Source organism: Alexandromys fortis, unplaced genomic scaffold, assembly GCF_014885135.2.
Source record: "Alexandromys fortis isolate MF-2015 unplaced genomic scaffold, M_Fortis_MF-2015_v1.1 scaffold_40, whole genome shotgun sequence".
In the NCBI taxonomy this organism is placed as follows: Eukaryota; Metazoa; Chordata; class Mammalia; order Rodentia; family Cricetidae; genus Alexandromys; species Alexandromys fortis.
Genome location: NW_026067966.1, coordinates 13587454 through 13600191, shown reverse-complemented (window position 1 = coordinate 13600191; position 12738 = coordinate 13587454). Strand labels below are relative to the sequence as shown.

At 38.0% G+C, this 12738-nt stretch overlaps 1 protein-coding gene across 11 annotated transcripts in view; it reads left to right on the top strand.

Annotated features, from left to right (window-relative positions):
* Positions 1 to 12738, top strand: part of Abi2 (abl interactor 2) — an 81839-nt gene that overhangs the window by 15035 nt on the left and 54066 nt on the right. For all 11 annotated transcript variants that reach the window (XM_050154235.1, XM_050154236.1, XM_050154233.1 and 8 more), the window contains exon 2: positions 11819 to 11986. In XM_050154235.1, the coding sequence (XP_050010192.1) occupies positions 11819 to 11986 (168 nt within the window). The remainder of the gene's footprint in view (positions 1 to 11818; positions 11987 to 12738) is intronic.

Here is a 12738-nt window from a genome sequence, read left to right as displayed (position 1 = left end):
ATATTCTGTTATCTACCTAGCTTCTTAGCCCCTACCTTGTTTAATCCTCTTGTCCTAGCTTTCTTTTCTTTTCATCTCTTTATAATACTGTATCCCATTTTCCCTTCCCTGGGAGATCACCTCTTTCATCCTTGTCCTTTCTTAGTTACCTGTCTTCTTGATATTCTCATTGAAGTGTACATATTAAAGCTTAAATGCTAAGATCCACATTCAGTAGAAAACACGCAGTGCTTGTCTGTCTGGTTCTGGGTTACCTCACTGAGGATGATTTATTTCTAGCTCCATCCACTTATCTGTGAATTTCATATTTCTTAACAGCTGTGTAATAATCCATTGTGTAAATGGCCATTCTGATTAAGATAAGATAAAATCATAAAGTTGTTTTAATTTACCTTTTTCTGATGTCTAAGGATGTTGAACATTTAAAAAGTTTCTCAGCCATTTTGAGAACTCTGTTTAGTTCTCTACCCTATTTAATTGGGCTATTTGTTTTATTGATTAGTGTTTTGAGTTCTTTGTATATTCTATACCAGTGGTTCTCAGTCTTTCTGTGACCCTTTAATACACAGTTCCTCATGTTGTGGTGACTCCAACCATAAAATTATTTCCATTGCTACTTCATAACTGTTATTTTGCAACTGTTGTGAATTATAATATGAATATTTGTTTTCCAATGCCTTAGGTGGCCTCTGTGAGTCATTCAACCCCAAAAGGGGCCACAACCTATAGGTTGAAAACCACTGTTCTAGATACTAACCCTTTGTTCAGATGTAATTGGCAAAGACCTTTTCCCCATTCTGTGGGCTGCCTCTTGATGATGGTGCCATTTGCTGTACAGAAGCTTTTCAGTTTTATGGGGTCCCATTTATTGTTGATTTTAATGCCTGTGCTATAGGGTCTTATTCAAAAAGTGTTTCGTGTGCCAGTGAGTTTGAATGTATTCCCTAATTTCTCTTCTGTCAGACTTAGGGTATTGAGTCATATGTCCTCAATCTATTTGGAGTTGAATTTTGTGCAGGGTGATAAATATGAATCTATTTTAATTCTTCCACATGCACCTATCCAGTTTGGCCAGCACAGTTTGATAAGAATGTTTCTTCTTCTCTGGTGTGTATAGTTTCTTTGTTAAAAGACATAAAAACAAACCAGGTTAAGAGTAGGTATGTAGTCTTATGTTCAGGGCTTCAATTCTATTCAGTGAAGCAATGTGTCATGTTTTAATGGCAATATTGTACTGTTTTTGTTACTATAGCCTTGTAGTATAGCTTAAAATCAGTAATGGTGACCATCAGTTCTTTTATTGTTAAATTTCTAATTATCCTGGGTTCTTTGTTTTATATGAACTTTTTTTTTCAGTTTTTGTGAGAATTGTGTTGGACATTTGGTGCAGATTGCATTAGATCTATAGGTTGCTTTTGGAAGAATGACCTTTTCCCCCCAGTATTAACCAACCATAAGCATGGGATATCTTTCTGTCTTTTGGTGCCTTATTCAGCTCGTTCCTTAAGTGTCTTAAAATTTTTATTATATAGGTCTTTCACTTGCTTTGTTATTCCAATTTTTTGGAGACATTTTAAAAAAGACTATTGTAGTCAGGGTTCTCAAGAGTAGCAGAACTTACAGACTTAATCTCTATATACATACACAAGTATACAGACACAGCATTCTCTAGAGAAGCAGAAATTACAGAATGAATCTCTTTATATACATACATACACATATATTACAGAGGTTTCTAGAGTAGTAGAACTTACAGAATGAATTTGTTTTTGTTTTTCGAGACAGGGTCTCTCTGTGTAACAGCCCTAGCTGTACTGGAACCTGCTCTGTAGAGCAGATTGGCCTTGAACTCACAGAGCTCCACTTGCCTCTGCCTCCTGAGTGTTGGGATTAAAGGCGTGCACCACCATTGGCCAGCAGAATGAACCTTTTTGTGTACACACACACACACACACACACACACACACACACACACACACACACGGAATTTATTAGAATCAGTTACAGGCTGCAATCCAAGTAATTCAGCAGTGAAGGGCTGTGACAGAAAAGCCACAATTCAGTAGTTGCTTAGTCAGTGAGCTGGATGTTCAGCTTGTCAGTAGATGCTGGAATTCTGAAGTAGGCTCTGGGGTTGGTGAAAGAATAGACTTGCTAGAAAGGACAAGAGTAAGCAGGCAGAGAGCAAAAGCTTCCTTCTTCCATGTCCTTATATAGGCTTCCAGCAGGTGTGGCCCAGATCAAAGGCATGTGTCTTCTCACCTCAAGATCTGGATCACAGGTGTGTGCATTCTACCCCAATGGTTCAGAACTGAAGTGGATTCACCCAAGCAAAAACAATCTCTTAAGAGTATGTCCTCATTTCTGAATTATAATTCATTCCAGATGCAGTCAAGTTGACAACCAAGAATAGTCATCACATCTACTGTGAAAGAAAAGTATTGCTTCCCTGATTTCTTTTTCAGTCTGGTTGTCATTTGTATATTGGAAGGCTAGTACGAGTTAACTTTGCTGAATTATCACGTGTGTATTCGTCCAGCATCTACTGACAAGCTGGACATCCAGCTCACTAACTAAGCAACTATTGAATTCGTGGCTTTCCTGTCACAGCCCTTCACTGCTGAATTACTTGGATTGCAGCCTGTAACTGATTCTAATAAATTCCGTGTGTGTGTGTGTGTGTGTGTGTGTGTGTGTGTGTGTGTACACAAAAAGGTTCACGTGTATGTGGAAGCCAGAAGAGGGCCTTGGATCCTCCGAAGCTGGAGTTACAGACACTTTTGAGCTGCTCAGTGTGGGTGCTGGGAACCAAAGTTGACTTCTCTGTAAGATCAGCAAGTGTCTTGACCCACTGAGTCATTTCTCCAGCCCATTCATTCATTCATTCAAGATATAATGAATATGATTGAGGGGTCACTTAGAGAAACAGAAATGGCTCAAAGGCAGATGCATCAGCTAAAACTCCATCCCTGCCTGAGTGATAACACATGAAAGCTGCATCCTTGGAGCTCTCTGTAACCTTTGTGGAGGGGTCACATTTTGGGTTTCCTGACAATTAGGTGATCAGACTTGGTAGCAAGTGCCTTTAGCTACTGAGCTTTCTTGTCTAGATGTCTTAGTCTTAAAGTCTTAAGGAATACTGTGTGCAGAAAAGAATTTCCTTTTGTGTATTCCTATACTTCACTTTTAAAAATACTGTTTTCCTATACCTCCTGAGTCATCTACACTTTAATTTTTCTATTAAATCTGTGGTTCTATTTAGTGTAAGTAAACCCGTGAGGTAAATAGCAGTAAGAACAACTGCTAATAATACTGCAGTTGAGTATCTTCAGAGGGTGTGCAGAGTTCTTATTTGTATTTTCTATTCCTCAAGTGTCACATCCAATTGAGATGTAAGTTTAGTTGTCCCCCTTATTGAGTACACAGTAGGTCATTTGGATGGTGTCAACTTCTAGAATTCCAGTTTTCTGTCTTTCTTTTCTCTTATTAGGTGATAGAAATAGGCCATGTGAGTTCCTGCTGAACTGAGCAGGCAGATGACATCTGTTTAGCTGGATTAGTGAACATCTAGCCTGTGCCCAGTTCCCCATTCATAGGGTTTAGTTTTCTTTATGACTGGAAGGAGAATGCCTTGTGGGAAGGACAATCTAGAAGGCTGTGTTGGAATGCTTCATTCTTGTGGCTGTCATTTTCTAGGCGGGGGGGGGGGGGGAAGCATAATTCTTATTGCCACAGAAAGACTATATAACTTTATATGTTCTGATGAAAATAATGTTATTCAACCATTAGAATGGTAGGAAAATGAACGTGCATCTTACCCATTAAAGAGATACTGAGTGAGGCTTGGGGTAAGGATTGCTGTCCAGTACATGTTTAGCATGTGAGTTTGATCCCCATGACTGCAAACAGCAACAACAAAACAGAAAAAAAGTAATAGAAAAGGACTAAGGGTGATTTATCAGTACTATGCAAAGATGTGTTCGGTTACCACCTGTTTCATGAGTGTTGCTGTTATGGGACATGTGAGCCTGGGTAGTAAAACGTGCTTCTATTGTGTGATATATATATATAGATATATATAACTGTTAGGAAAAATTTCCCTGAAATTCAGGCATTTCAGAATGTTGCAAAAACTACAGGTGAAGAAAAAGACAAAGGTAGGAAGCTATGATCCATATCCTGAGAATCATGAAACTTACTTTTCCATAAATGAAGACACAGACAGGTTAAATGAGAAGTAAATGTATGCCTATTGGGGCAGACTGTAAATGGTGAGTAGAGGAGTCTGTTTATATATAAGTGGGCTACAGGAAGATTATGGAGGTTTTAGGTGGTTTGGAAAGATAAATCTTGATGATGGACATTCAAAAGAGATCCCACACTAGTTCAGAATTGAGTATGATAAAGGGTTATTTATTTAGGGATAGATTTACAGATCACAGTCCTCTGGTACTATTTGGGAAACAGGAAACCTAATCCAGCAGTCAGAAGAGAAAGCACACGTGATTCATATTAGCATTTATAATATAAGAAGCCACGCCCAAGTGGGCTGGTATTTTAAAGGCTACTGGCTGGAGGAGTTCCTACAGCACCTCCCCCTTTTGTTTAAATAAGACAGTTCAAAACTATTCACAATAAGAACAAATATTAAATATAAAAGTTAGAATTACAACCAGCATAACAATATCAAGCAAGAAACTTGATAAATATTTCAATAATTATCCTGTCCTAAGGAATCTAAGTCTTGTATTAGAAATAATTTGGCCAAGTCTTGAGAGGAAAGTAACTATGACTATCTAGTCTTCAACCCCATTGAAGACCTGAGAAAGGAAATAATATTACTTGAGTAAGCAGAAACTGCAGTCAAGCAACATCTAAACTGTGCAACAAATGACAGACAACTGGCTACCTGGGCAATCACTCAAAGTCTCATTTGCAACATTGGAGCAACCAACTTTAGATAAGGCCTAGAGTAACTGACAGACCATTTTCAGAGGCAGGAAATTTTCCAAAACTGTCTTACCCTGTCTTGGCAAGGGTTTGACAGTCCCTTTCCTTGTATCCTGCTTGTCCCGTCCAGACATCGTGCATTTTGTCAGTCAATGCATAGGCAGTTTCTTACCCAAAGGCCAGTTTTGCCAAGAAGAAAACAAGCTCCAAGTGGAGTGTCTTCGGTGCTCAACATTCTCTTGGAAATAGATCAGTGCTGCCAGGAGCAATAGTGTCTCACTTCAACAGAACCCTAAGTTATTTAAATGCCATATTCTACAGCTCTTTGAAGTTGTTGAAGATTACCTATCTATGCAGAATACAATCTGTATGTATCTAAAGAACCTGATTAGTCTAATTAGAAGTATGACAAACAGGGATGACTATTGACCTTTAATTCTTAATACCTTTATAGCTTAAAGACTAAGACTTCATATTAGACTATTAAACAATCTTTAAACAACTGTACAACAAATGAGGACAATGACCTCAACATGTAAACAGTGTATAAGTGTCTCCATCAGAGGTTGAAATGTATAGTTCAATATAATAAATATATCTAAAATTGTATCAATATACAAAATGTTTTAAGCAGAGGTAGAAACATACAAGAATACAATATGACAAAATAACTTTGTCCAGGTGTACAAATATTGTAGACAGAAATAGGAGCATATTCAATATAATTTGAATTTATATCAATATACAAAAATCTATACCAATGTAAATTGCCTATAAATAATAGCTCACAAGTATTCACTCTGTTACTCATTATTGTTATTAGTGTGCATAAACTCACACTAATCTATTATTCCATCAAAATTTTCTCTTTTTTCCAAAGAAATCCTTGAGCCTACATAATTTCCACCCCAATTCCCAACCCTATATTAATTGTAATCAACCCCTAAATGTTGTCCCTAACCCTGAGGACAAACTTTTTTTGGGAGGGGGGACATCATCTTCTAGAATTACTTCTAGCTGTCATGGGGGCAATGTTCTTCTATGGGATCCTGTTAGAGTAAAATGATGGTTAAGTTTCAAAATTACTGTCTGGTATAATTGCAGATAGTCTCTGAGTATTTGGTAGGGTTTTTCTGAGGTTCCTATTTGGCGTTTTGGCCAGAACGTTGTAAAAAGGTGCACCATATCATCTAACCAAGTAGGAACCATCTTAAAAAGTTGATACCCAAACAGATTTTATAGTAGCACTATTAGCATTATGACGTCATATCAGCCAGCTGGAGTTGTTGTGGGTCCCCATCTTCTTCCTGGAAACTTCAAAGATTACTGCAGAAAAAGTCATTGTTCGTTGTGGAAAACTTAAACATTATTTCTACAGACATATAGTCAATGAGAGGCGTGATAGAGACATAAATAGGTATGAAAAGTAAACTTTTCCCCAAATTCTTTCTTCCTTTTATCCCATACCAGATGGCTCCTGACATGAGACAGAAACTCTGAATTTTTCTTTTAGCAGCATGCTTGGATTTAGAAAAGGACAGAGCCATTGTCCAACTCCAAAGCCAGCTTTGATTTTTTAAATGAGTCATGACTATTATTATAGTAGGCAGCATATATATGTATATATATATATATATGTGCGTGTGTGAAGATATATATATACACACACACATATATATATATTTATGTTTAGTGATTCTTACCCTCAGATGACCTGTCCTCATAAGTCATAATTCTCTTTACTTGGTGATTTTAGCTGGATCATTTCCTCTTTATCTTTTCCTCTTTAGGCGTCTAGATGTCCAGGGTCTCTTGACTTTTTGAAGATGAGTATTTTCCTGCAAAGACAAGGACAGACCCTCGCCCCAACTGTTACGAGGTTTCCTTACCACCTGTTTGGTTGTCACCTCTGTGGATGAGCCATCATTTCTCTTTCTCAAGAGATTTCTCTTTTTCACGACAAATCTTTATTAATTTTGATGATAGCCATAGCTTTTCTTCTCCTGTGGAAACAAGAGTAAAACTCCTTCTCCAACGTAGCACATCTCCTGGTTTCCATTGTGAGGTCAACACATCCTTGAAATACACTGGCTGATTTAATTCATGAGTTTTTTTCTATTATGCAGTGTGTCTCTGCTGCTGCTGAACCTTTCTCATTAGCATTAAGAAAATTCAAGGTTAATAAAGCATTATGAAATCTATTTATGGTGGTATTTATCATCCGTTTTTGTTTGTTTAACATATCCTTTATAGTTCGATTTGGTCTTTCTATAACTGACCTGTAGGATTGTTTGGTATGCCCGTAATATGCTTTATATTATTAGAAGCAAAAAACTGTTTCATTTTCTTAGAGACATATGCTGGACCATTATCTGTTTTTATTTGTGAAGGTATACCCATGATGACCATAACTTTTAATATATGCATGGTTACTGAATCAGCCTTTTCTGAGCTTAAAGCAATTGCCCATTGAAAACCTGATGAAATTTCAAAATTATGGAAAGACAATGAACCTTGGCGAAGAGTTTGTGCTAATTTTTAAGGAGAGATTAATAGTGATTATCTCAAAAGTGACAGAATTAACCTTATAAATAGAACTACTTGGATCCTTCCACACACTGTATGTGACACACCAATAACTAGAGCCTGAACATTCTATACTGATGCAAATAAATCAGGAAAGGCAGGTTACAAATCGGAAGATTTAAGTAAGGTAGAACAAAGCCCTTATAATTCTGCCCAAGAGACAGAATTATATGCTATTCTCATGGTACTAAGGGTAATAACCTCTCAATATAGTTACTGGTTCACTATGCAGAAAGAGTTGTCTTGCATATTGAAAACACTAAATTTATACCAGATAATACAAAATTGACCTCATTATTCATACAGGTTCAAGAAATAATCAGAAATAGGGTCTGTTCCATATATTCAACACCCGATCCCAAATGGGTCTACCATGTCCTTTAGCACAAGGTAATGCAGAAATTGATCAATTATTGATTGGAAGTATGCTGGGTGCCTCAGAATTTTATAAGAAACATCATGTCAATAGCAAAGGTTTAAGAAAAAGTTTTCTATTACATGGCAACAAGCTAAGAAAATTATAAAGAGATGCCCTACTTGCTCTTTCTATAACCAAACACTGCTATCTGCAGAGAATAACCCAAAAAGTACTCAAAGGAATGCAATCTGGCAGATGGATGTGTTCCACTTTAAAGATTTTGGAAAATTAAAATATGTATACCACACCACTGATAACACCTCATCCTTGGACATTATTTTTGGATAGTGTGCAGATTGCCATCCTGGAGAGAAACTCTATCTGCTAGCCTATCATAAGTTTTTACCAGATTTTGATTGTCAAATTCAACAGTATGAATTCTTTCAGATAATATCTCAGCACCCTTTGACATGGATTGATTTTTGTTTGTCAAAATAATGTTATCCTTTTCAATAGTATTAATTTTTCAGGTAACTTGATATTCAGTGATATTAATCCTGTCAGCTGTTCATTACTAGTCTGTAAAGACTGTATCATTTCCAAAAGTGCCTCATTCTTGGCTCTGTTCACACCATTCTCTTAAGGATATACTATGCAAAAGAAAACTTAGTCCCTATATCCAGTAAATGGATGTATCAGAAAAACCATATAAGCCTTACAGAATACAATCCATGGCATAAATAAAAAGATCACTAAATTCCTGGACTAACTTTCAAGTTTATTGATTTATTTAGTAATCAAATAGTTATCTTTATTATGAAATTGTGGTAAATTGTTGAAGATGTAATAATCTTATTGTCTGACAAGTATTGCGGTTGCAGCCACATGGCGCAGAGATGCTGTGGGCTGCAGTGTGGTCAGTGGCTGCACGAACAGTCTTGCCGGCTGCTGTTGTTTCCGCCTTGGTGATGGGTTAAATACTGACAAACATGCTTTGCTTGACAAATAAAAGCAGTTAAATCAATTTTCTACTAGGAGCAAGGAGCCCAGAGCTCATGAGCTGGGAACACAAACTGGAAGCTGCCCAAGTCACAGTGAAAGTGGTGGTTTGGGGGAGCGGGATTGTGTGTGTGCGCCTGGCAAATTCCTGAGTCACCATGCTTAGCTCCACTGTGGAGGGGTTTTGCAAAAAAATCGCTTAGTAGGCAGTCAGGGGTGGGAAACCTTTTTGGCAACAGACCTTTTGGGCCTTTTAGACCAGTCTACATGGTAAGTGTGGAGTTGGGTTCCATGCGGGCTCCAGAGGAAGATGGATGTTAAAAAGAAGTCCCAGTACACTAGCTCAGAATTCAGTATAATAAAGGGTTATTTATTTAGGAGTAGGCTCGCAGATCACAGTCCTCTTCACGAACAGGGAAACAGGAACCTAGCAGCCAGAAGAGAGGGCTCATGCGATCTACATTGGCATTTTTAGTATAAGAGGCCATGCCCAAGTGGGGTAGTAACTTAAAGGCTTCTGGATGAAGGAATTCCTACAACAGAAACTTTTAAACCATGCTTAAGACTTTATGTTCTGTCCTGGAAATGAGTACAGAAATCCTGGCAAGTGATAACTAGAGTAATATCTGGGTAGTGTGCCCCCAAAGAAAAACCCAGATAGAATGGAAGTTTTGGCAAGTGGATAAGTGGGCAATGCAGAGTTGTATCCAAGGTGAGAGAGTGATGTTAGCAGCACAAGTGGAAGATTGCTTTAAAGGAAGATGATAATGGGTTACAGATATATTGACGTGTTATAGTGTACAAAATAATATATGCAGGAATGTGGATTGGGAGAATTTTAAGAGATGAAGTATTCTAAATTCAGTGCTTGGGAGTGATAGCTGGGGAAGAAGAGAAACTTGTCTTTAGGGGCTGATGAGATGGCTCAGTGGGTAAAAGCACTTGCCCCCAAGTTTGATAACCCAAGCTTTATCCCTGAGACCTACATGGTGGAAAGAAAAGTGACTGCTACAAGTTGTCCTCTGACTTTCATATGTGTGCCATAGCAATACACACCCACCAAACGCAAATAATCCTTCTTTCCTCTTCCTTCCCTCCCTCCCTCCCTCCCTTCCTTGTGTGTGTGTGTGTGTGTGTGTGTGTGTGTGTGTGTGTGTGTTGAGACAGGGTCTCCCTTTAGCCCTGGCTGTCCTGAAACTAGCTGTGGAGACCAGGCTGGCCTTGAACTCGAAGAGATCTTCCTGCTTCTGCTTCTTGAATTCTGAGACTAAAGGCATATATGCCTAGCTACTTTTTTAAGTTTAAAAATAAAATTTTTTTTTGTTCTTTGTCCTTTATGTTTGTGCTGTATGTATGTGTTGTGTGTTGGTATATGTGTAGTGTATGTACTTTGCATATCTATGTTGTGTTTATTCTGTATTGTATATTTTATGTATGTGTTTTGATATGTGTGGTGTATGCATATGTATATGTGTTCACTTTTCATATGTGTGTTGTATGTATGTCTGGTATGCTTATTATAGTGATATTTTATTTGTATTTTAATAAATTATCTTGCCTGAAGATCAGAATGCATTGCTAAACCACTAGAGGCCAGGGAGTGGTGGCACACACCTTTAGTCCTAGTGTTTGGGATCACACACTTTAACCCCAGCACTGGGGAGGTGGAGACAGGAGCAGTACGGCTGGGCAGAGAGAGGAATATAAAGGGAGAGAGACGGGGACTCACTGGAGTGTGGAGTCTGAGGTCTGGTGGAGAACACTGCAGTCGAGGCAGTCAGAATCGCCCCTTCAGTCTGAGCATCTCTCTAGTGGCTTACTGCTCTGCTTCTCTAGATCTTCAACTTTAACCCCTATATCTGACTCTGGGTTTTTAATCATTCGTGCTACAGTTATATATGTGAAATTTGTGTGTATGTGTGGTATGTGTATACTTGTATATGTGTGTTGTGTGAACATATGTGTTATATGTATGTGTGTGGTGCATTCACGTGAGTTTGGAGAGGTACCTGCACTGTATGTGCAGGTATGGATGCTGGTAGAAGATTTTGGGTATCTTCTTCTTTTGATTTCTATCTTACTGACTTGAGACAGAGTGTTCTCACTGAAAATAACCTCACATTTTTGGCTGGAGTTTGGCCAGTGAGCTCTTGGATTAGAAGAATATTATTAAAATGTTATCATCACTGTCTAAAGCAATCTACAGGTTCAGTGCGTTAAATACCAATGGTATCCTTCACAGAACTAGAATACTCTTAAATTTTATAGGGAATCCTCAATAAACAAAACCAAAACCAATCAGAGTATAATGTAGACTGTGTGGTTTTCTTCTATACATTTTTTTTGGTAGTTTTATTTTTCTTCTTCTTTTTCTTTTTGGTTTTTCGAGACACGGTTCTTCTGTTCAACAGCCCTAGCTGTCCTGGAAATAGCTCTTGTAGACCAGGCTGGCCTTAAATTCAGAGATCCACCTGTTTTTACCTCTCAAGTGTTGGGATTAAAGGTGTACAACATGACATCCTGCCCACAGCAACATTCATTTTTATTAACAGCCATTTTATTTATGAGACAGACATTTTATGTGTGAGAATGAAAGAAAATCAGGTTTTCGGAGAGTAGAGCAGGTAGAATTTATACATTCACATCGGTGCTGCCTAAATGATGGAGTTGGGAAGATGTGTATGTATGTGCTGCCATTGCTCAAAGTAGTCGTTACAGGATTTTGTATTTACACAAAGATGTATAGTAAACTTGAAAATACTAGTAAATTCATTGAATCATTTAATTTTTGCATTTGCATAACAGTGGTTTTCAGAATGTTTTTGGCTTGGTGTAGGTTCAGTAACAGAAGGTTTCAGGCAAATAAGTTAGTTTGCTAGAAATGAATTGTCTTTAAATTAATGACCATTGTTTTTCCTCCTCTAGTCATCAGATAAGCAGCGAGCCCTAGAAGAAACCAAAGCCTACACAACCCAATCCTTAGCAAGTGTTGCGTATCTGATAAACACCTTGGCCAACAATGTCCTACAGATGCTGGATATCCAGGCATCCCAATTACGGAGGATGGAATCTTCAATCAATCATATTTCACAAGTGAGTCCTTGTTACTTTTCTATTTGCCTATGAGCAACACACAGCCTGTTGACTGCCTTTGTTATGCAAGTTAATGCATGTGCTGTTTGGATAATAAAACTTGATATTGTATTGTTTTATGATTCTTTTTGTGATGTCATTACTTTTATAGTTTGATAGCAAAGTAAATTTGATGGGTTTTATTAAAACTCAGTTGCCAAGGTAACTTAATCACTCCTGAAGTGAAAATTTACCTTTTTTTTTCCTAGAAAAAAAAATTTTCTGACAGGTTTTATGTCTTTACAGCTTTACAAATAGACTTGTTAGCTTGGTGGCTAATTTAAGTTTTCTCTTGTCAGGGTTTTTTTTAAGCCCCTTTTTGGTGACTGTCTTAGTCCATGTTCTGTTGGTGTGAAGAGATACCATGACTAAGGCAATTTTTTTTGTTGTTGTTTTGTTTTTTGAGACAAGGTTTCTCTGTGGCTTTGGAGCCTGTCCTCCCGTCCTGGAACTAGCTCTTGTGGAGCAGGCTGGCTTCAAACTCACAGAGCTCCACCTGCCTCTCTGCCTCCCAAGTGGTGGAATTAAAGGCGTGCGCCACCGCCCGCTGACCATGGCAACTCTTACAAAGGAAAGCATTTAATTAGGGCTGGCGTATAGTTTAGTCCCTTGTTACTGTGGCAGGAAGCATGTTGCCAAGCAGACAGACAGGGTAGAGGAGAGTAACTGATAATTCTTTTTTTGTTGTTTGATTGTTATTTTGGTTTTTGAGA